General features: G+C 43.9%; 1 protein-coding gene across 1 annotated transcript in view; it reads right to left on the bottom strand.

Moving 5' to 3' along the window:
• Positions 1 to 7,358: 7,358 nt before the first annotated feature.
• LOC143808726 (cytochrome P450 2K1-like) overlaps positions 7,359 to 25,772 on the bottom strand; it is a 73,570-nt gene continuing 55,156 nt past the window's right edge. Inside the window, exons 8-11 of the mRNA XM_077291667.1 lie at positions 23,084 to 23,225; positions 19,406 to 19,590; positions 9,219 to 9,360; positions 7,359 to 7,793 (exon numbers count right to left, since the gene is read on the bottom strand). Of these exons, the coding sequence (XP_077147782.1) occupies positions 7,615 to 7,793; positions 9,219 to 9,360; positions 19,406 to 19,590; positions 23,084 to 23,225 (648 nt within the window). The 3' untranslated portion in view covers positions 7,359 to 7,614. The remainder of the gene's footprint in view (positions 7,794 to 9,218; positions 9,361 to 19,405; positions 19,591 to 23,083; positions 23,226 to 25,772) is intronic.

Here is a 25,772-nt window from a genome sequence, read left to right on the forward strand (position 1 = left end):
GCTAGATCTATTCCCTGAGAAGAATTCCGGCAAAGGAATTCTCGGCTCAGATACCGGAGCATGAATAATAAAATCTTGCAAATTTTGTACTTTCGTGGTGAGATTATTCAAACCTGCAGTTACACTCTGAAGATCCATTATTAACAGGTGAACACAAAGCCATTCAAAGATTATAAGGAGAGAGAAAAAAAAGAAAGACTGCAGCATAGACAGACTGGCAAGTGATCCAATTAAGAGCACAGAGAAAAAAAAAAAAAAAAAAAACAAAAAAAAAAACTCTCAGCAGACTTCTTATTTCTCTCCTTTCTCAGCCAAGGATTTTAACCCTTTAGTGGGCCGGTCAAACTATCATGATCTCCATGGCCAGAGAACTAGCATAAGCCTCTATAGGAACAAGCTCTTGGAAGATGTAACTATACTGACCATGAACTAAACCTACCGCATCATCTAGAAGTAGCCAGGTAGCATGTCCTACTTTTTATCCCTATATGCCCAGCGCCGGCCGGAGAACTAAATAATGCTAGCAGAGGGAAATATAAGACCTGACTCACCTCTAGAGAAATGCCCAAAAAGGAGACAGAGGCCCCCCACATATATTGGCGGTGATATGAGATGAAACAACAAACGCAGCAGGAAAATAGTTTTAGCAAATTTGAGGTCCGCTTTCTAGATAGCAGAAGACAGAAAGCATACTTTCATGGTCAGTAGAAAACCCTAACAAAACACATCCAGAAATTACTTTAGGACTCTGGCATTAACTCATAATACCAGAGTGGCAATTCCTGATCAACAAGAGCTTTCCAGACACAGTAACGAAACTGCAGCTGTGAACTGGAACCAAAATACAAAAACAAAACATGGACGAATGTCCAACTTATCTAGTAGATGTCTGGGAGCAGGAACAAGCACAGAGAGGCTTCTGATAACATTGTTGACCGGCAAGCATCTAACAGAGAAGCCAGGTTATATAGCGACACCCAGATCTAATCAGAACAGGTGAACAGGGAAGATGATGTCACAAGTTCAATTCCACCAGTAGCCACCGGGGGAGCCCAGAATCCAAATTCACAACAGGCCGCCATCCACAGTATTTACCCATATAGTTCCCTATATACAGTATGAGCTCACTCAGATCTCCCTCCTATATACAGTATTATCCCACACACAGACCCCTATATACAGCATGAGCCCCCACATAGACTCCCTATACACAATACAAGCCCACTCCCAGGTTCCCCCCTATACAATAGGATCCCACATACATTCACTCATATTAAAAGAAAACAAACATATACCTTACTCTCGTCTCCCCACTCTCTTTTCTGGTGTTTGCACTGACGCTCTGCACACCAGATGCGATGCAGTGACATCTTCGCGTTTGTTGTCTCAGTCGCACAGGCTGAATGGTGGAAGAAGGAGCCATCAGCTCCCTCCTCCACCATTGTATTCACCTCTATCTCCGTCCTTCTCCTGTCTTGGTCCACTTGCCAGACAGGAACAGCAAGCGAGCCAGATATGTGCCACGGTCCACACTTTTCCCAGGTGTAAATTAAAGGCATGTTATAAAAAAAAACAGTAAATTCTAGGGTCATTATAACCAGACCACAAGCACCTGCTACTTAATTGTAGACTTTTACATCTGAATCAAGGAGCTTATCACTTGATATTGTTAAAGTGAATTTCTGTGATGGGTGAACTCCACAAATAAACTGTCCAAGTTAAACTTAACACATCGCGTTTTGCATCTGGATCCAAAGTCAATAATTTTTAATTTGCAAGGAAGTAAGGGTTTACATTTTTTCTTCTACTGGGTAAATGAAGCAGAACACGACATTGCAATTAATAGATGATCAATGTAATGAACGGATGTTTCAGGGCCTCAAGAAAGGTGGTCTTTGTAGCTTCTCTTTCCTCTATTATTGTTCTAATTGTGTCTTTGAATATCAGTCTTCTAAACAAGACTATTTTCTTCACTTCTTCTGAACCATTCAAGTCCTAATTGCATGCACCATGTCCCACACATTCCTCACTGTAATAGTACATGGTCCTATATTCTGTTCCCTAAAGGAATCTGCTGGTAAATGATTATTTCACAGTCATACAGTCCATGATAGAAGGTTTATGTTCTACCCAATTATCATGGTCAGATCTCTGGATGTTACATACTTTACTGATAAGGGCTTGCTGGCTTGGACCCTATGTTGAAGTCCTGAACTCAAACTATCTACCACAGACATTTCGGCTTCTTCATGTTACTAATATCCTATATATAGTATATTCACCCAGCTGCTCTTTGCCACATCTTAATTTCCCAAAGTTCTGATATTGACCAGTTTTTGAAACCTTAACCATCACAAAATTTTATAACTTTAACCCCTTAGTGACCGAGCCAAATTTTAAAAATCTGACCAGTGTCACTGTATGTGGTAATAACTCTGGAACGCTTAGACAAAATCCAGTGATTTTGAGATCGTTTTTTCGTGACACATTATACTTTATGATAATGGTAAATTTAGGCTGATATATTTTGTGTTTATGTATAAAAATATCAGAAATTTGACAAAAATGTAAAAAAAATTAGCAATTTTCAAACTTTTAATGATTATCCCTTTAATTTAGATAGCCATACCACACAAAAACATTAATAAATAACATTCCCCTCATGTCTGCTTTACATCAGCACCATTTGTAAAATGTTATTTTATTTTGTTAGCATTTTAGGAAGTTTACAAATGTAGCAGTAATTTTTCCTTTTTTTTACGGAAATTTACAAAATTATTTTTTTTATGGACCTATCCAGGTTTGAAGTGACTTTAGGGGTCCTATATATTGGAAAGCCTCCCAAACTGATACCATTTTAAAAACAGCACCCCCTGACATACTGAAAACTGCTGTCATGTAGTTTATTAACCCTTCAGGTGCTTTTCAGGAATTAATGCAAAGTGGCATGATAGGAATGAAAAAGTTGATTTTTACCACCTAAATGTCGCTGACTTTTTAACAGGTCAGTGTAGCCGGCAGACTTTAAGGCCACTATTTGCTCGTGAATTGCCATGACAAACATCAGGACCACACAATCATGATCTCAGGGTGCCGATGGGGATAAACAGGGAGAAGCCACACTCTTTCAAACATTTATATTGACAGCAGCATCTAAGGGGTTAAACAGATATGGACGGTAACAACGCTTATCGTGGCTGATGCAGCAAATTGTCAGCTATAGTGTCCAGCCAACAGCTGCTGGATTGTCATCTGTATGGGGAGGCGATTCTCTTAAATCTTAGGTCAGTTAAAAGACGTATCGGCGGTCATTAAGGGGTTAAACGCTACAGATACCAATGATTTATCCACTTTTTTGGATAAAGTTTCCATAAAACCCAGCCCTCTTAGCTTGAAACATGCCCAATTTTGCCAAGAATAGTTTCTGAAAGTTAGTGACAGTCCTGAAAAATTATAGTACTGTTGACTCCTATTCAAGGTTATGCTGCATGTCGTAGGGAAAGGTGGTCTTTGGATCTGTAGCTGATAAGCATTTAAACATTTTTTCCTCAACCAAGTCTGTCCAAGGGAAAGAAAAAAATAGTAGCACGCACGAGTTGCATCGGATTGTCAGATCGCACTTGGCCATTCATGTTTATGGGTCCGTAGAAAAAGAGCAAATAACATCCAAGTGCAGTCCTATTTTCATGGACAGACTGAATGGAGAATTGTTTTTATTATTATTCTCCATATCAAAAATTGAATATCGGAGCACACTCTATTTAAACTGACCAGAGTGTGATTAGCATAAGCAGACGGATTTTCTTGAATGAGAGCATCGGTTGTGTGACGCTAGCCTTTGTGTTACCTCCAGTGCCAAAAAACTTCGGAAGTGGAGATGACAAAGGTTATTCAAAGACTGGCTTCCCTCCACTCTGTGCCAGTTGCAGAGGGAATGTGAGACAGATAGGAGCTACACTGCATGTTTGATCCTGCTACTTGTAAAGGGAAGTGGTGTGTCACTCCAGGTTACAGAGGAGAGATTACATTCCATGCAGAGAAAGCCATGCCTGCCTTGCCTATGGAAAATAGGAGATGAGCACCAAGAGTATGAGCATGAGGAGCATAGTGAAGATGCCACCTGTCGTTAAGTTACAGCATATTGGTCCCTCACCTGAGATGGATCACCCTAGAGGTCTGTGTGTTCGTGGATGGTAAAGTGTGTCAACAAGATTGTGAAATACGTAGACAGAATGGAGGTTTCCACTAAGGGCTTTTGACCGTCTATTAGTGTGAGAACCTGATAAAGAAAGATTGAGGGAGAACCTAACTGTCAGCAGAGAAACCAGTCTGAAGTGAGAGGTCTGGAGAATTGGACAGTCGCAAGTGAAGGTGTATGAGTCCTGTTGTAGTGAAGTGGCTGCAAGATGCCCGTTTGGGAGATGTGCCTATAAAGAAATTGCTCAAACTTTACAGCCACAGCAAATTTACAAACACCTCAGCTGAGTAAAGTTTTCAGTGTTAAAAACGGTGTTGTGTCCAAACTTTTACACACCTCCCAAGAGAAAAAACAAACAATAACCTGTAAATATGGGGTTAATCTGTAGATAAATAGCATTGTGAACCTGCCTGGAACTAGACCCATGCTCTTGAGAGGGAATTAACTTTATTCCATCCTGCAGCATTTGGGTTCCAGTCATAGGGGAGACGCCAATGCAGGTTCAGTTATAGCTTTGTGCTTGGAGATCAGCTGCTGCTACCTCACCCCCAGCACTGACTGACAGCAGCTCAGCATTACATCTGGCTGTCAGTCAGTTCAGGTGGCACGGTTACAGCCAATGTTCTATATACACAGAGTAGTGACTGAATCCACTCCAGAACACCCTTATGACTGAAACCTGAACACTGCCGGGGGCAATAAGTTTCATTTCCTTCTGGTAGCGTGGGTCTAAATAACGGCAGTGAGCAGGTTGACAACACTATTAGCCTGCAGATTAACCCCATATCTACAGGTTAATATTTTTTCAGGGGACAGGTCTGCTTTAATGCCTGAGCATAGTTGTTTGTTTGTTTTGGGGTTTTTTAGCATTAAAAATAATGTTGTATCTTCTTTTGTTTTTGCTTTTTTTCTTAGATCCATAACATTTTGAGTCAACCCTTTATTCTTCCCAGTACGATTATGGTAATTATAAACAACAAGACACCTGTCAATCATTGCTGCAGCGTGGTGACATCACAGCCAGAGCACATAACATAGTTGGGGATTCAGTACAGATTTTACATCGAGGTTCAGAGGTTTTAAATGGTGCCTCTGCCTAATAAATATATTTGAAGCCTTACTGTTTGATGTGAGTTGCTGGCCAAGGACTAGTGATTTTTGATCCAATGCCCATAGAGTGGAGTCCACTGCTCTACGGGAGGTAGACTTTTCTAGCATAGAGCGCTAGTTGCATTGATATTGTTGTATTTTATTAGAGATTTGCTTACTGTGTGGTTTTATTAGTTATTTGCTTGCTCGTCAGTTCATCCTCAAGAACCAATGTTTCCATTCAGTGACTAAGCAGAGGAAGGCATGCAAGCTGGATCTTATGTAAACCTAAGGCCAGACAGGAGATTGCCAAAGGTAAGGGTACCGTCACACTCAGCAACTTTCCAACGATCACGACCAGCGATACGACCTGGCCGTGATCGTTGGAAAGTCCTTGTGTGGTGGCTGGAGAGCTGTCACACAGACAGCTCTCCAGCGACCAACGATGCCGAAGTCCCCGGGTAACCAGGGTAAACATCGGGTTACTAAGCGCAGGGCCGCGCTTAGTAACCCGATGTTTACCCTGGTTACCATTGTAAATGTAAAAAAAAAACCACATACTCACATTCCGGTGCCTGTCACGTCCCCGGCGTCCGCTTCCCTGCACTCCTCCTGCATCCTGTGTAAGCGTGGCCGTAAAAAAGAGCGGTGACGTCACCACTGTGCTCTGATGTACGGCCGGCCGGCGCTGACACAGGATGCAGGAGGAGTGCAGGGAAGCGGACGCCCGGGGACGTGACAGGCACCGGAATGTAAGTATGTAGTGTTTTTTTTTTTTTTACATTTACAATGGTAACCAGGGTAAACATCGGGTTACTAAGCGTGGCCCTGCGCTTAGTAACCCGATATTCACCCTGGTTACCAGTGAAGACATCGCTGCATCGGCGTCACACACGCCGATGCAGCGATGTCAGCGGGTGATCCAGCGACGAAATAAAGTTTCAAACGATCTGCTACGATGTACGATTCTCAGCGGGGTCCCTGATCGCAGTAGCGTGTCAGACACAGCGAGATCGTAACTATATCGCTGGAACGTCACGGATCGCGCCATCGTAGCAACCAAAGTGCCACTGTGAGACGGTGCCCTAAATGCAAAGCAATCCTTTCAATCTGTATCTCAAGGTCTCAATCCATTGTACTCCCAGCCTAGGCCCATTGTGTGAATGGGGATTGTAGACGCAGGGGAGCTGTCACTATAGGGGGTATGGCATACAAGCCCAGGTGATGGGTTTATGGAATATGCTTCATTCTGTGAGCTAAAGGAAAGAGAAGGGAGAAAAAAAAAACACCACAGGTTTAGTCAGGGAATTTTTGGAGTGACGTCGAAGAGAGAAGATCAAACACAACATCCTGGAGGACATGTATGGATGGGCTGAATGAAGACTGCAGAAAATGTCCAAAATCCCCATGTGGAGAAGTAGGAATTGGCACTCACCGTCCCATAAAAATTGTCTACAGGTCCACCCGTAGAAGCACAATGTAGTGTGAAACGGCAGTCGTCCAGCACGTTTTCCAATTGTATGCCTGCCTGCTTTGATTTCACATGATTTCACAATAAAGGACAATTTTTATGGGACGGTGAGTGCCAATTCCTCCTTTTCCACATGGTGAATTTTAACTGGAACTGTGGCTGCAGGATACATGGTCTTTAATTGTGTTACTTGTCATTTGGAGGAGCCGGAATATACTGGTGGGATATATACCAAATCTGTACGCCAAGTGGAGAGTCAGTGAGTATTGTCTGGTACGGTGGCAGTGGGACTATCTGCTTTGGGAAAGGGATTTTGTGTACGGAGGACATTACCAAAATACAATCTACCTGGATTTGTTGTAAACCATGGATGTATGAAGTAAAAAAAAAATAGTTGCATCACCAACCTGCCCAGGACATTATTATAACCCATAACCTCAGATCCTCACATTTGATATCTACCAATCTGAATATCTGAATATAAAAGAAGCAGTGGCTTTAGTGTCTGATAAAACAGGAAGTGAATTTAAGACTGCCATGGGAATCCACTGGACTGCAGCCAGGCTCGAGTCACCAAATAAGAAATACTAAAGTAGGAAATAAGATTTAGGTATTCATTTTAATTATATAAGGAATCTAGATATTCAATTTTCAAAAGCTGCGTTTATGATCACTAGCTCAGTTCTGGACTATAGAAGGAGTCCCAACCTTGGTTCTCTAGTTGAGTTTCAGCTTCCAGTCCCTGCGTGCCTGGAGAAGATTAGTCTACAAAACGCATATACCCCAAAAACTGCTTCATTAGAACATCTCTTCATCTGTTCTCCACAGCATTGACTGCTTTATTACAGAATTGTCCTTAAGAACGTGGTATGGCCCGACTCGAATAGGTCATAGGAGGTGTCGTGAACCCAAGAGCTGGGGTGAGGTCCAATTCAGCACCAGGCAGAGCCTGAAATGTGAAATTCTGAAGCAATCTTGTAAAGAAGAGGAACAGCTCCATTTTTGCCAAGTTCTCACCTGCACAACTTCTCTTTCCTAGAGAAAAGAAAAATGACGTCACTGTAGAAATCTGTGAATTATTAGGCATCAACAGAAGTAACATGTTAAAAAGGCTTCTCCTCACCAGCGTCCTCTCTTATCCTGACTGGCAGTGCAAGAAAGAAATTACAAGATAACTACTAGGAGGATAAGGAGGAGGGAAATGCATGGTGGGATTTTGAAATATGTTTCTGGGCTTCAGTTGTCTCATTGTGGTAGATACTTTGGAAACATTGCTCACATCATATGGCTGGTACACTGGGGTATGCACTGGGCATTGCGGCTGATACTAGATGGCTTTGTGACTAGTTTATGGGAATACACTGATTAAAATTGTGTAAGGGCACACTGTGGCCAGCAGTTTATGGGATCACACCATTACTTTACACTATCTGATGCAGACATAATTTTCACCAAGATTCCATGTTATGGAATCAGCGAATGGGTTAATGTAAGGAGTAGTTGTCTGCCTGGCTCTTATTGTAAAGAAACCTCTGACCCCAGAGATTTACATGGTCACCTAATGAGGCAGAGGGAGAAAGCTCCATCTGTCACCTCACCATTTCCCTTTCACATATAAGTAGTACATGCTTACATCTTAACCAATTAAGGATGCTTGTTTTCAGTGAAATTGATGTACAACTAATTTGTCAAAATAATGGGTTGAAAATATATTTTTTGAATGTGAAAGTGGGGAAGAAAAAAAGCAAAAGGTTCTGCAAATTGGAGGGGTTATTTTTGCATTACGCATTATGACGCTGTGCCGATCAGTACACAAGCCCACAATAATCCGCAAGCAAAAATTGGGTACTATGATTAAATTTGATACAATCATTGCCTTCTCGCTGTTTTAGTCTAGTTTTGTGCTTGTGTTTGCTTACAGACAACTCACTCTATTTGTTCCAATTTTGAAGCCAGTTTTACACTGTATATATTCGCCTTTTTTTTTGTTCTTCGCTTTGTTAGAGTTCAGTGATTCCAGATATGTTTGTTTTTTTTGTCAATTGTGACATAAGAAAACATTAAAGTTTAGCACTACTTCACACCAGTCCTCGCCACCTTATTGTGGAATTTTGAATACATTAAAAATTTGGCAAAACGTTTCCAACTTTTGGCTTTAAGTGTGAATTTTTGGCGTCAAAAGTTGAAAAAAAAAAAAAAAAGTTGTTTTGGCGTGAGACATTTTGAAGAATTTGCATCTAGTAACGAACTAATACCACAAGAGAAAAAGGAAAGTGACTTCATGAATTGGGGCCAAAGTCTGTAAATTTTCAAAATATTTACATCTTATTGAAGCAGGGCCATCCAGGTCAATAAATGGTGTTACCTTAATTTAGTACCAGAAGGGAGAGTTTAAGACAGGTAAAGCCTTCCACTGTACACATTGTCCATCCACGTATATCCTAAAACATCTTGGCTTACCTGCTGAAAATGGCAAAAATGCTTCATTCCTCATAAAATTCCCCTTGGAGTCAAGGAAATGCCCAGGGTGAAACTCATTTGGTTTCTCAAAGTGGGCCTCATCTCGAAGGACGGAAGTCAATAGGGGCATAACGTATGTGCCCTATAAAAAGAAAATACGGGTATTACATACCTGGTAATGTGTTTTTTTCATGAGACATGACGGCACTACGAGAGGGGATCCGCCCTTCAAGGAAAGGAAACCTTCAAGATAAAAGGGGCTGCTCCTCTCTCCACATCAGTTGTTTTACAGAGTACGAGAGGAACTCCGCCAGTTAGTGTACACATAAATAATACATCCTATACGGTTCTAATCACTGACACCTGAGGGAGTGTATAATGCAAATAATTCACCCAACTAATGACGTGATCAAAAGGGTGGGAATATGAGGGTGCCGTCATGTCTCATGAAAAAACACATTACCAGGTATGTAATACCCGTGTTTTTCCATCATACATGACGGCACCACGAGAGAGTTACAGAGATTTGTATTCTTTCTAGGGAGGGATCACTGCTTGTAACACTTTTCTCCCAAATGTGAGATCAGAGGTAGCAGATAGGTTTAGCCTATAATGTTTAAAAAATGTAGACGGAGAGGACCAAGTGGCCGCCTTAAAGATTTGGTTGATGGTAGCATCTGCTCTCTCCACCCACGACATTGCCATGGCCCTCGTGGAGTGGCCTTTTAGGCCCTGTGGAACAGCCCTGCCTGCACTACTATACGCCAGAATAATGGCCTCTTTCACCCATCTAATGATGGTTTGTTTTGAGGCTTTAAGGCCCTTTCTTGACCCATGGAATGAAACAAATAAAGCCCTCTGTCTCCTTCAGGATTTTGTTGTCTCTTAATACATCTCCTGACATCTAGGCAATGGAGTCTCTCGTCTTTCTTGTTGCTAGGATTTGGACAGAAAGAGGGTAGGGCCATATCCTGAGCCCTATGGAATCTCGATACCACCTTGGGGAGATATGCTGGATCTAACTTTAATATATCTCTATCGTCCATAATTTGCGTGAAGGGAGGATCTGCCGATAACGCGTGTAAATCCCCAACCCCACGGGCCGATGTAAGTGCCACTAACAAAGCTGTTTTTAATGTTAGTACTTTATCTGATGTTGTATTTAACGGCTCAAAGGGGCTTTCTGTCAAAGCTGTCAACACTAAATTAAGATCCCATGGTGGAGGAGTAGGGGATGTAACAGAGTCAGCTCTACTACAGGCTCGGATAAACCTCATCACCCACCTATTGTTTGCCAAGTCACAGTTGAATAAGGCTGCTAAAGCTGAAATGTGCACTTTGAGGGTACTAACAGCTAATCCCAAATCTAAGCCCTATTGCAGGAACTCCAGTATTGCCACTATCGGGACCTCCCCTTCCCGTATTGGTCCTTAGCTGGACAATAATTTTTTCCATATTCTCCCGTAAATCTTGGTCGTTACTGGTTTTTTGCTTCTAAGTAAGGCGGATATTAAACCAGCTGAGAACCCTTCTTTCTCGAACAACGAACTTTCAAATTCCAGGCTGTCAAATGTAGCCCAGAATTCTGTGGGTGGCTGAAGGGACCCGGTGTTAGAAGGTCCTGGTCTTCTGGGAGTACCCATGGGTCCGTCACTGACATCACTCTCAGCTAGTAAAACCATGTTCTTTTCTGCCAAAAGGGAGCTATTACAATTACCCTGGCCTTGTCCTCCCTGATCTTCTTCAGAAATGCTGGGATTAGACATATCGGTGGGAAGGCATATGTTGTGATTTTGCTTTTTGCTCCCTCTAGTGGTCATTAGTAATTTGACTCTGGAGCGTCTGTCTTTTCCTATATCCTCACCTGGGCCGTTAGTTCAGGGGCGTTGCTATATAAGCTCCCTGGACCTTCAGTTCAATGCCTGGCATCGTTGAAATCAGAGCTAATCTGTTGTGCTCTTGTCCTCTGATCCTGGTTCCTGTTTTTCAAGCTAAGTCTGCTTCTTTGCTTTTGCTTTTGTTTTGTTTGGTATTTTTGTCCAGCTTGTTCCTATCTGTATCCTGACCTTTGCTGGAAGCTCTAGGGGGCTGGTGTTCTCCCCCCGGACCGTTAGACGGTTCGGGGGTTCTTGAATCTCCAGCGTGGATTTTTATAGGGTTTTTGTTGACCAGATAAGTTATCTTGCTATATTCTGCTATTAGTAAGCTGGCCTCTCTTTGCTGAACCTGGTTCATTTCTGTGTTTGTCATTTCCTCTTACCTCACCGTTATTATTTGTGGGGGGCTTGTATCTTGCTTTGGGGTCCCTTTCTCTGGAGGCAAGAGAGGTCTTTGTTTTCTTCTCCTAGGGGTAGTTAGATTCTCCAGCTGGCGCGAGTCATCTAGCGATCTCCGTAGGCATGATCCCCGGCTACTTCTAGTGTTGGCGTTAGGAGTAGCTATTTGGTCAACCCAGTTACCACAGCCCTATGAGCTGGATTTTTGTATCTTGCAGACTTACACGTTCCTCTGAGACCCTGTCCACTGGGGTCATAACAGGCATACAAGAGTCCTGATGTCCATTCTATGCTGAAGGTGTCTACTGCCAACGGCCTGTCTACTGGGTTTAGGGAGCAAAACTTCTGAACTTTTTTGTTGGCTTTTGAGGCAAAGAGGTCTACACTAGGTTTTCCCCACATGTGCACTATTCATTGAAAAACTGACTTTTTTTTTAGGGACCATTGCCCTTGCCTTAAGTGGTTCCTGCTTAGACAGTCTGCCTTTATATTGTATACACCCTGAATATGCAGAGCCAATAATGAGAGGAAATGTCTTTCAGCTAGAATCATGAGTCTTTTCGTTATGTGCATCAATGATCGAGAGCGAGTGCCCCCTTGGTGGTTTACGTATGCGACCGCTGTTCGGTTGTCCGATAGGACTCTCACATGATGCCCTGTTAAGTGTGGAAGTAACCTCCTTAGCACTTTTTCGATTGCTAGGAGTTCCCACTCGTTTGAGGATAGATTTTTTCCTCCTGAGCCCAGGGGTCTTGGACCCATAGTGTGTCTGAGTGAGTTCCCCACCCCCAAGGACTGAAGTCTGTTGTGATTATTTTGGAAGCTGTGTATGTCCAGGGGACTCCTCTCGGAGATGACTATCTGTAACCACCATCTGAGTGATTGGAGTACAGAGACCAGGAGAATGAGCTTCTGCTCTAGCTGCCCCTGAAGTTCCAGGTCGTTCTGCAGCACACACCATTGCAGCTCTCTTGCAACTGGGTCCATTTTACTGCTGGTATGCAGGAGGTTAGGGACCCTAACACCGACATGGCTCTTCTTAAAGTTATTTCTGGTTCTCTTATTGTTGTTACAACCCTTTTCTTTGATCTTTTCCTCTTTTTCCTCTGGGAGGTGGCACTGCTGTGCCACCAAGTCTACCATTATCCCCAGAAAATTTTGGACCATTGCTGGCTCCAGTTTGGATTATTTGAGGTTCTGATGCCATCATAGCCTCTGTAGTGTGTCCATCACTATTCTGACTTGCTCCTGACAGTGAGAAAAGTTTTTCTCCACTATCAGGAAGTCGTCTAAATAAGGTATTATCAGAGTATTTTTCTCTCTGAGATGGGCTGTGACCTCTGCAATCAGTTTTTTTAAATACTCACGGGTAGTGTTGAGCATTCCAATACTGCAAATATCGGGTATCGGCCGATATTCGTGGTATCGGAAATCCGATACTGAGTTCCCATATTTTTAAGGTATCGAATACCAGAATCGGAAGTTCCTATAGTGCAATGATGCACTATAATGGAGTGTGGGCGGTGCATGGGCGGAGACTGCATGTCTGTGTGTGGGGTCTGTGCGTGACCGTGGGGGGGTCTGTGCAGGCCTGCCGGGGGTCTGAACGGGCCTCTCTGGGGTCTGTGTGGCCTGCCGTGGGTCTGTTCGGGCCTCTCTGGGGTCTGTGCGGCCTGCCGGGGGTCTGTACGGGCCTCTTGGGGGTCTGTACGGCTGTGCAGGCATTGTCCGATGGGACTACAAGTCCCATCGGGCTATGCCTGCTACAATGGTAGTGATTGACACCTTAGCCAATGATGGGACAGTAGTAGTCCCATCATCAGGCTAATGTGTTGAATGTAAAAAAAAATCCAAACATACATACTACATACATACTACATACCACATACATACCACATACATACAAAATGCAAACTACATACACACTACATACATACAACATACATACTACATACATACATACATACATACATACAACATACAAACTAGATACATGCTACATACATACAACATACTAAATACATACATACATACATACTACATACATACATACTACATACATACTACATGCATATATACTACATACATACAACATACAACATACTACATACAACATACTACATGCATACAACATAATACAAACATACTACATACTACATACATACTACATACAACATACTACATACTACATACATTACAACATACATACTACATACAATACATTCATACATTACATACATAGAGACATACAGTACATTAAACATAGAGTACATACTCACCATTACTTGTCATTTTGATCCCTGAAGCCAGTGTCATCTGTAAAAAAAGATTAAAATAACAAACAACCAATTTACTCCCTGATCCGCAGAATTCCACAAGTGTCCCACGATGATCTCCCGTGGAGAACGGCAGCTCCAGGAATACAATTATGAGAGGAAGGTATCCTTCCGCACTGTATTCCTCTGCCACTGTAAAAAAAATAGTCCCTAGTCTCACTTATGGCATTGCTGTGTGAGAAATTTTCCCACGCAGCAATTGCCATAAAGTGAGACTTTGAACTATAGTAACTTCAGTGATGCACTGCAGGAGCCATTGTCTCCTGTCAGTGTGTCACTGAAGGTCCTATAGAGCAGTGACATCGCCCGATGTCACTGTTCTATAGGGTAGATCGGCATGGGACACTCATTATTAATTGGACTACGGCGGAAAGTGAGTATACAATATACTATTTTACGTTTTTTGCAGGCGCTGAAGTATGGTAAGTATGGTTAAATGAAGAATATTAAAATACTTTTTCCTAATGTGTGTGTGTTTTATTAATCCTTTACTAGTATTGGATTAATAATGGATAGGTGTCTTATTGACGCCTCTCCGTTATTAACCCAGCCTAATGTCACCTTACAATAGCAAGGTGACATTAAACCCTTATTACCCCATATCCCACCGCTACACGGGAGTGGGAAGAGAGGGGCTAAGTGCCAGAATTGGCGCATCTTACAGATGCACCATTTCTGGGGCGGCTGCGGACTGGTATTTGTAACCGGAGGGGGAGAAATATCCATGGCCCTTCTCTAGGCTATGAATATCAGCCCGCAGCTGTCTGCATAGCCTTTCTGGCTATAAAATATAGGGGGACCCCACGTCATTTTTTGGGGGGTCCCCCTATTTTAATAGCCAGTAAAGGCTAACCAGACAGCTGCGGGCTGATATTCATAGCAGGCTACAAATATTGGCCCCCGGCCATCCGCTTTCCCCCTCTGGCGCAGAAAATTGCGCTGGAGCCCACTCCATTTTTTTCCGTTTTTTTAAATTAAATGCCCATTAATGCCTCTTTCATAATTGCGTCGGTACGGGTCCGTGCTATGCGTCGGGCCGACGTACCGAAGCACGTTGTTAAATTTGTGCATGACGTGGGCAGCAGATGTAGTTTTTCAACGCATCCGCTGCCCATTCTGAAGTCCGGGGAGGAGGGGGCGGAGTTTTGGCCGCACATGCGCGGTAGGAAATGGCGGACGCGATGGACAAAAAAAGTTCACTTGAACGTTTTTTGGTGCCGACGGTCCGCCAAAACATGACGCATCCGTTGCACAACGGACGCGACGTGTGGCCATCCGTCGCGATCCGTCGCTAATACAAATCTATGGGTAAAAAACGCATCCTGCGAGCACATTTGCAGGATCCTTTTTTTTGCCGCCGGATCCGTTTTTTTCTCATAGAGTTGTATTAGCGCCGGATTGCGCCTGATGGCCACACATTTAATTCGTTTTTTGCCGGATCTGTCAAAAAAAACGGGACCCACCCAAAAAATGACGTGGGGTCCCCCTATATTTTATAGCCAGAAAGGCTACGCAGACAGCTGCGGGCTGATATAAAAAGCCTGGAGAGGGGCCATGGATATTGCCCCCCGGCTACAAATACCAGTCCGCAGCTGCCCCAGAAATGGTGCATCTGTAAGATGTGCCAATTCCGGCACTTAGCCCCTCTCTTCCCACTGGGTGGGATATGGGGTAATAAGGGGTTAATGTCACCTTGCTATTGTAAGGTGACATTAAGCCGGGTTAATAACGGAGAGGCGTCAATAAGATGTCTATCCATAATTAATCCAATACTAGTAAAGGGTTAATAAAACACACACACATTAGGAAAAAAAGTATTTTAATACTTAATACGTAGTCCAATTAATAACGTGTCCCACGCCGATCTCATGTATGTAGTATGTTGTATGTATGTATGCAGTATGCATGTAGTATGTATGTATGTATGTATGTAGTATGTTGTATGTATGTATGTATGTGGTATGTATGTAGTATGTTGTTTGTAGTATGTATGTGGTATGTATGTAGTATGTTGTATGTAGTATGTATGTAGTATGTATGTTTTTTTTGTTTTTACATTCAACACATTAGCCGGATGATGGGACTACTACTGTCCCATCATTGGCTAATGTGTCAATCACTGCCATTGTAGCAGGCATAACCCGATGGGACCTGTAGTCCCATTGGATGATACCTGCACAGACCCCCGGCAGGTCGCACAGTCTCCAGAGAGGCCCGTACAGACCTCCGGCAGGCAGCACAGACCCCCGGCAGGCTACACAGACCCCCAGAGAGGCCCGTACAGACCCTCGGCAGGGGGCACAGACTCCCGAGAGGCCTGTACAGACCCCCGGCAGGCTGCACAGACCCCAGAGAGGTCCGTACAGACCCCCGAGAGGCCCGTACAGACCCCCCAGGGTCCCACACAGTCACGCAGTCTCTGCCCACGCACCGCCCACACTCTTCCCCCCTCCAAAACAGGATGTACAAGGACAGAAAGGGCTTATTTTCATTCCGATATTTGTGTCCCATTGACTTCCGGTATCGGTATCGGCAATGTCCGATTTTTTTTGCATATCGGCCGTTCCAATCCAATATATCGGAAGGTATTGCTCAACACTAGTCATGGGGCTATTGCTATCCCAAAGGGCAGAGCCTTGTACTGAAAGTGACGTAGCTGGGACCCCATCTGAACTGCCACCATGAGAAACTTGCGATCTTGTTGTCTGATTGGGACGTGGTAATAAGGGTCCTTTAGGTCTAGGACTGACATGTAACACTGAGGATATAGGAGTTTCACTGCTGATTAAATCGTCTCCATCTTGAATGATGGAATTATCAATTTGTTCAGGCCTTTTAAATTTATTATTGTCCTCCAAGAATTGTCCATTTTTTTTTTTTTTTAAAGAGAAAAAAGGGGAATAAAAACCTTCCATCCATATCCTCTATTGGAACTTCTTCCAAGACATGTTTGTCTAGAAGAGATATTACTTCCCCTTCTAGACTGCTCTGTTTCTCTTGTGAGGACTGTACTGGAGTCTGCATGTATCTTGTTGGAGGCCAGTGGTGAAATTTTAATTTTAGGCCTGATCCTATAATTTGTCTGATCCAGGCACTGGATGAGATCCTCTCCCAGGCTGGAAGGAAGTGAGAGAGCCTTCCTCCCACCTGAGAAGGACTGTCACTGGGAGGGTTTCTTGGTATCACTCGAGGACTTGCCAAAATAGAAGCCTTTTCCTCCCCTGGATTGCTTGTCAAAGTTGCTCCTGTCTCGGTCTCTATACTGTTTGGTCTCTCTGAAAGGAGTGCCGAAAGGGCTGAAATGGCTGTTTTGGAAAACTCTTTTTGTCGCCGGCCTTCTCCAACACCTCATCTAATGCCGGTCCAAACAGGAAAACCCCTTCACATGGCAAAGAGCAAAGCTTCATCTTTGCCTGTGTATCTCCTGGCCAGCATTTAAGCCATATCGCATGGTGTCTTGTGTTGGCTAAAGCTGCTGACTTTGCTGCCAGTCTAGCTGAATCTGCTGATGCTTCAGCTAGAAATACTGCTCTCTTATAGCCGGTATTGCCTCTAGGATAGTTTCTCTGGGAACTTTTTGTTCTACCTGATCCTTCAGGTTATCTATCCATATTTTTAGGGATCTGGCTACACAAGTGGTCGCGATAGCTGGCCTTAGTGCCCCTGCCGAGGTTTCCCATGCTGTTTTCAGGGAACTGTGTTTTTCTGTCCAGAGGCTCTTTTAGAGAACCTAAGTCCTCGAATGGCAGGGAGGATTTTCTGGCCACTTCTGAAATTGCCACATTAATCTTTGGAGCTCTATCCCAAGATGAGGATGCATCTTCCTGAAAAGGATATCCTCCTTTTTAGGGAGTTGATTATCTGGGACTTTTTCTCCGGTTTTTGCCATTCCTTTTTAATAAGTTCTTGTAGTTGTTTATTAATAGGGAATGATCTACTTTTCTTTTTTTTTATCGATCACCTGGTTGATCCTGCCTTTTACTGGACTCTCAGCACTCTGTGCTACAATCAGGTGTATGTGCGCACCTGCATGTTAATCTTATTGATTGATTACCTGGTTGATCGTGCCTGCACCACTTCCGATGAATGTATATGCAGTCAATCACCTGGCTGATCCTGCCTTTGCAGTGATCCAGCCTCAGCTGGTAAATTAATGCATTTGTGCTTCATTCTATGCACGCCGCCGGTAGTCACGTCCGGTGCATGCTACTTAATCAACTATTCACCTGGTTGATCCTGCATCTGCCGACCTAGCGCAACACTTGCGCCGCATAACTATGCATGAGCGCGTACCCAGCAACCACTTCTGGTACGCGCTCTTGTTATTCACCTCCAGGCGCGCATCTGGCCATCACTTCCGGTGCGCACCGATGTTTCCGGCCCTCCTGCCCCTTTGCCTGTCTCAAACGCTCAGAGTGCTGCCGCCAGGTATTGTGTGTGCACACACATACCCACCATTTCCGGGCACCCAGCTCCGGCTGGGAAAGAGGCTCGCAGCGCCGGGAATGTCAATGTCAGGTAGGCAGCGCAGCACACACCCACAGCGTAACCGCTGCCTGACACCGCTCCATACTTGTCCCTTGCGCTCAGGTACCGACCAGGGAGAGGAGGGGGGGGAGAACTCAACAGGGAGGCTCCAAACCTCCGAGGAGGCTTACCGATGTGCCTTACAGGCTGCATGGCCACCTTAGGTCAACAGGAGGGGCACCGTAATAGTGACCCCCGTGGACAGCAGGATTTTATGGCAGCAGGGAAGGAAATGCTAAATGCGGCCCCCCGAGGCTTAATTTTTACCCAGACATTGCCTCATGGGTTGTGGCCATGCTTTGCTCAGGTGGCATGGAATACATAGCCACCAATGCGACTACCGGTACCTGGCGATGGAAGCAGCTGACTAGCGCCTGCCCCAACCTTTCCAATCCAGGCATCCTCTTCTGTTCTTAAGAAGTCTTCATCTTGAGGGTTCCCCATCAAGGACAGGAAACCAACTGATGTGGAGAGAAGAGCAGCCCCTTTTTTCTTGAAGGTTTCCTGTCCTTGAAGGGCTGATCCCCTCTCTCGTGGTGCCGTCATGTATGATGGAAAAACAGACTGTAAACTGCATGCATGTTGTAAAAATATACTAAACACTGAAATGTAGAGTTGAGCAAAAAAGAAAAAAAATATTCACAGGACTCTGGTTCAGTGGTCAAGTACCCGAATAAGGGCCCTGTGAACATCCTACTAACCGAGAGCAGCTCTAGTTGAAAGTTTTAAAACTTGAGTCTCTCTAACTTTGGGGGTATAGTGCTACGGAAGGTTGTTTTGATAAAAAGGATGAGGAAACAGAAGCTGACCAATCACTGCCATCATCTGTACTCGAAATGATACCAAGTAATAGCTTGAGGAAAAAGAAAGGGTTTGGAAGCCACATATAACATTTCTGTTTCTCTTTCCGGAAATAAAGACAGATCTAAAAAAAAGTATATAAAGTTTCATAAACTTTCCATTCTGGACAAAATTAAAAAAAGGTCTGAGAGTAATTAATCAATAATTTTGGCTACAAGTTATAAGCAATTAAACAAAGTTGACTTACCTTTGGTATGAAATATCCTTTGAATGTGACATCCTGGGTAGTGGCATGGGGGAGATTAGTAGGAATGATATTGGAAAATCTTTGCACTTCATGGATGACGGCATCTGTATAGGGCATTAACTTCCGGTGCTCCCATTGAGGTTCAGATGACCCAATAACTTTTTCTATTTCATTTTGTACATTTTCTGGAAAAAAGGCCAATTATTTATATTATTCATTCTCATTTATTAATGCTAATTTTTAATATTTAATCTAGAAATGAGTGATTTTTTTTTTTAAATACAAATTTGTCAGACTTGCAAAGTTTTTCTAAGAGATTCAAGTTACTGAAAAACAAAAAGTACTTTAAAGCCTCTAATTGGCCTGAAAAACCTGTATGAAACCATTCTCTTCTCACATATAAATCTTCTTCACTGCTGTGCTGTCACAGACTTGATCTGTTCTGTATCACAGCTTTTTCATAATATCCCTATGGCCAAGTTGTGACACCCTCTCACTATCCAGATTCACGATTAAATGGCTGCTGCATTCCCTGCCTCTGCTTTCATACAGGCTATGTTAGCTTGTTATGCTATAGCATTAGAGGTGATGGCTGGAAGGAATTTTGGGAAACCCACTTCAATTCACACTACAGCCAACGATTGGCCACATATACACAGATTTGGAATACACTTTTTTAAGAGCACCATTGATTCCATGGTGCTGTACATGAAAAATGGTTATAAACCGAATACAAATATATAATATGGTGAACAAACTAACAGTGGCAGACTGGTACAGAAAAGAGAAAGCCCTGTTCTTGCGGCCTTACAGTCTACAGGATAATAGGGAAGGAGACAGTATTGTTCGGCGTTGTAGCATATACATCAGTACATAGTATATAGTATTGCAAAATCATGGCTATTTTTCAAAGAGGGTTATTTTATACCACTCTTATCAGGATATGTGAATCCAAGATGAAAAATAAATGTCCGTTTACGTATACTGACTGATGGCATGATACAGCTGCTAATCGGTAAACTTTTACCGATCGGAGGTAGTTTGATTGCACACCAAAGAAATCAATGCATACTAAGCAACCTGTACTAGATCATTCAGTGCACATAGCTTACATAGTTCTTGGAAGAGCAAGTCCTGTTTAAACAGAACAATGCGTTGCCTAGTACGGTGATCTTTTGTGTTGTTGAAAAGACTTTCACCTGATGAACAATCAATTTGCTAGTTTGCTACTTCATCGGGTGATTGTCAGCCTGTTTACATGGAAAGAAAACCATGAAACAAGTGGTTTTAACAAAGCTAGTTCTCAATTATCTTACAGCTTAAATACCCCTTAAAGTAGTGACTGATTAAATTGCTTTCTCGGTCCTCAGCACAAACTTAAAAGGAATCTCTATAAGCATTTATTATTTACTGGATAGTGGCCCGATTCTAACGCATCGGGTATTCTAGTATATGCATGTCCACGTAGTATATTGCCCAGTCACGTAGTATATTGGCCAGCCATATAGTATATTGCACAGCCACGTAGTATATTGCCCAGTCACGTAGTATGTTGCCCAGCCACGTAGTATATTGCCCAGCCACGTAGTATATTGCCCAGCCACGTAGTACACTGCCCAGCCACGTAGTATATTGCCCAGCCACGTAGTATATTGCCCAGCCACGTAGTATACTGCCCAGCCACGTAGTATATTGCCCAGTCACGTAGTATATTGCCCAGCCACGTAGTACACTGCCCAGCCACGTAGTATATTGCCCAGCCACGTAGTATATTGCCCAGCCACGTAGTATATTGCCCAGCCACGTAGTACACTGCCCAGCCACGTAGTATATTGCCCAGCCACGTAGTATATTGCCCAGCCACGTAGTATATTGCCCAGCCACGTAGTATACTGCCCAGCCACGTAGTATACTGCCCAGCCACGTAGTATATTGCCCAGCCACGTAGTACACTGCCCAGCCACGTAGTATATTGCCCAGCCACGTAGTATATTGCCCAGCCACGTAGTATATTGCCCAGCCACGTAGTATATTGCCCAGCCACGTAGTATATTGCCCAGCCACGTAGTACACTGCCCAGCCACGTAGTATATTGCCCAGCCACGTAGTATATTGCCCAGCCACGTAGTATATTGCCCAGCCACGTAGTATACTGCCCAGCCACGTAGTATACTGCCCAGCCACGTAGTATATTGCCCAGCCACGTAGTATATTGCCCAGTCACGTATTATATTGTCCAGCCACATAGTATATTGCCCAGCCACTTAGTATAATGCTCCATGCAGTTATGGCCCCATAGATGCTCCATATAATGCCCCATATAATGCTCCATGTAGTTCTTTATGGCCCCATAGAGGCTCCATACAGCATTGTGCCACATGTAATGCTGCTGCTGCAATAACAAAAAAAATGACATACTCAGCTCTCTTCGCTGCTCCTCAGCGTCCAGTCTCTCCACACTGACTGTTTAGGCAGAGGGCGGCACGCACACTAATACGTCATCGTGCCCTCTGACCTGAACAGTCACTGCAAGAGGACGGGAATACGGAGCGGCGCCCAGCGGATGGAACGTGGACAGGTGAATATGAAATACTCACCTGCTCCTGGCTTCCGGTACCAGGGTGTGATGACGTCGCGGTCACGTGACCGCGACGTCATGGCAGGTCCTTCTCGTCCAGGACCTGTGATGACGTCGCGGTCACATGACTGTGTCGCGGTCACATGATCGTGACGTCACGGCAGGTCCTTCGTGCGCGGGCGCGCAGGACTTGTAATGACATCGCGGTCACATGACCGTGACGTCATGGCAGGTCCTTCTCCCAGACCATCCTTGCCACCAGAACGTGCCACTTGCATGGACCGGCCGGAGCCGTGGCGGAAGGTGAGTATATAATGCTTTTTAAATTTTTCTCATTATTTTTAACATTAGATGTTTTTACTATTGACTCTGCATAGGCTGCATCAACAGTAAAAACTTGGTCACACAGGGTTAATAGCGGCGATAACGGAGTGCGTTACCCGCGACATAACGCAGTCCATTACCGCCGGCATTAACCCTGTGTGAGCGGTGACCGGAGGGGAGTATGCGGGTGCCGGGCACTGAGTGCGGGGAGTAAGGAGCGGCCATTTTCTTCCGGACTGTGCGCGTCGCTGATTGGTCGTAGCAATGCTCGTGGGCATTTTGCCATGACCAATCAGCGACTTGGATTCCATGACAGACAGAGGCCGTGACCAATGAATATCCGTGACAGACAGAAGGACAGACAGAAAGACGGAAGTGACCCTTAGACAATTATATAGTAGGTTTTACTCGCTTACATAGCACCATCATTTTCCACTGTGCCGTCCAGGCTTAATCATCGCTGGCTCTTTGGTGCTCACAATCTAAATGTCCTATCAGGATGTCTTTGGAGTGCGGGAGGAAACCCAAGCAAAACATGGGGAGAAGTTACAAACTCCTTGCAGATATGGTCCTTGGTGGGATTTAAACCCAGGACCCCAGCACTGAAAATCAACGGTGCTTCCACTGTGCCTCTGCGCTGCCCATGAACACTTATTCTGTGTCATACAATGGTTAAAAATGAGGTTCACCATTAAAATCTAATTCAGTCAAGACAATTCTGGAAAAAAAAAAAAAGGATTTTTATTGTAGAATTGTATGGAGACATAGTTTCTTACTTTGTATCTCCGGATATTTCATCATTAGAAGAAGAGCCCATTGTAGAGTTGACGAGGTTGTCTCCATCCCAGCAGCAAACAGGTTGCCGACGAGTATTACTAAGTTGTCATTGTGGAAATAGGATGAAAATTCGGATTTTTCCTAAAGCAAATACAAAAACAGGTGGATCATAAAGGTCGTACCTGCAATTATAGTGAACAGATATTAAGCAATGGGAATGTCAAAATCTTCAACAGAATCCTCAGATAGCAAACACCGTGGGATATTTACTACTACACTTTTAAAAAACCTTCACATCTTTTGGAGACATGACTGAATTTTGGTGATGGGAATACAGGTGCTAAACCCTTCAGATTGCTAAAGTAAAAAAGGAGCAAGAGTGCATGCTCTTGTGAGACTTAAAGTGTAGGTATTTTAAAAATAAGGAAAGTATTAGTGCTTACATTTAAATATAAAATAAAAAAAAATATTTTATGAACAAATGAAAAAATATTTGAAAGCTAGAAATATTTTCTTTTTTTAAACACTAAGGGAAGCAGCTTCCACATTTGATATGAAAACCAAGTTTACTTGCAGCAACCCAGAGTACTGGTCGTTGCAGTAATGTCGTTCTTCCACCAGGGAGCAAGGTAATAAAGGAGATCTTCCTACCAGGTATCACAAACCATACACCGCACTTCACGCTCCAGACCACCAGGGGGAGCCTTGCTCCTATCTACTAGGGCACTTCTCACAGAAGGGTAAAACTAGTGGGCTGGATAGAAAGTTAGAGAGACGCTGGCTGGGCTTTGCCCAGGCAACACCTGTCAGGCAGACAGGGGGAAAGGAGGAACATCGGAGCTGCAGACAGAGGGTCCCTGTCAGGGGTGGGATCCTGACAGAGGCCTAGCGGGATAGAAAGCTACAGAGCTGCGCCTGCCCAACGTGCGGCAGCATCCTAAGAAAGGACACGAAGAGAACTGTATTGTAGAGGGTGAGAAACGAAGTCATAGCACAATGTGAAAACACCAGGAGGATTTCTGCCCTGAAATAGGCTGCCTCTTTCTGAGGCGCGTAGCCACCAAAGGAGTAATTGACTCTACGCTTTACTTCAGAGACCGGCAGGACAGTCAATTCCAAGTTGGCTACCCAACCTTAATACCTAAGAGGACACAGTGGCAACTTGTGGGGGTCAGGGCGTCTCTAGGGTCCCTATAAGCAAGCCTCAGGCCATCAGTCATACGGGTTTGTCCTATCCACACCATCTGGGGGACAGAGAGGAAGAAACAACATCTAGAACAACCACGAAAGTTGTGAGGACCTTACCGAGAAGCTCAGCAGGGAGGTACTACAACACACAGGCACTAGTAGGAAGGCTACTGATTTCCACCTGGTTAAAGGGGACTCTGGATTTGCCTTTGGACCTGCCGGACTCTGCCTACCCTGTGATCTGTACCCTGGACTGTGGATGCTGAAGCTCCCAGTAAAGGTAAAGAGACTGTAACCTTGGGTCTTCGTTCTTCACTGCGCCTGACATCATCCACCATCACCATCTACACTTCTGGGAAGCCCTGGGGATACACTTCACCTGTGGGAAGGTATACCATCTTGCTGCCATAACATCACCCCAGCGGACCCCTAAGCAGCGTCGGTCACCCTGACTGAATACCACAGGTGGCGTCACGAACTATCCTTTTAAAGACCTTTCCCAAAACCATAAAAACTACTCCCATTATTGGACGCCCCTCAAAAGGGCCACAGACCAGGTCGGGCCACCGTGACATCCCCGCAGAGCACTGAAGGACCCGGTGCAGAGTACCCCATTGCCCTTGTACGTGGGGGCGCTCCACACTCGCTTTATGACTGCAGTAAAAGTGGGAAGGATCCTCTCTCATCTGGCTGATATCACTCCTTCTCTTTGGAACCGGAGGGGTGTAGGATAAAGTTTAGGGTCAAAGCGTGGAGCCATTTTGTTGATGACTTCAATGTGATACTTGACATGTGGACAGTGTCACCGAGGATGGCCAGCAACCTTGCAATTAAAAATGGCGTCCCACCCTTCAGTGCAGAATAAGCATGTAGCAAATATTGTCAATGCAATTCCTCTATCGTTTTATGGGTTTTTACAGTGTCCAGCTTATGGTAAATATTACCTGGTAACTTGATTCTCTGGGTCAGTATGATTTCAGCTATCGCAAACTTGTATAATTTTTTTTTATTGCAACATTGATAAAAAAAATAAAAAAAAGCTTGTCAATTTTTTTTTTTGTTCTCCATCATTGAAGATTTACAAGTGCTTGTTTTTTGATATATTGATAGACGGAATGTAGCGATACCAATAAGGTTTTTTTTTTATTCTTCAGTGTTTAGAATACAGAGGTGGGGGGAGACGTTAATTTAATTTTTTTTTTTCTTAGCGGTGAGCAGCAAACAGGACTGGTTCTGGATGGGATGAGGAGCAAACTAAAAATTGCCATGTAATGCCATTTCTAATGTTATTAGGTTCTTCGGTCACTATAAATTGTATGTGTTAATGGGAAAGTTGGGCCCTTAGGAAAATCTTTTCTTTGGAAATCTTGACATCGATCTTTCCCAGGAACAGATACAACTAACAGCAAATTATAAATCCACAATAACATAAAACTGAGTTGAGGGAGGAATAATACCAGCCCATGTCACCACTCTTTGATCCTTAAAGTGATCAGAGTG

The sequence above is a fragment of the Ranitomeya variabilis genome, chromosome 2, assembly GCF_051348905.1.
Source record: "Ranitomeya variabilis isolate aRanVar5 chromosome 2, aRanVar5.hap1, whole genome shotgun sequence".
Classification (NCBI taxonomy): Eukaryota; Metazoa; Chordata; class Amphibia; order Anura; family Dendrobatidae; genus Ranitomeya; species Ranitomeya variabilis.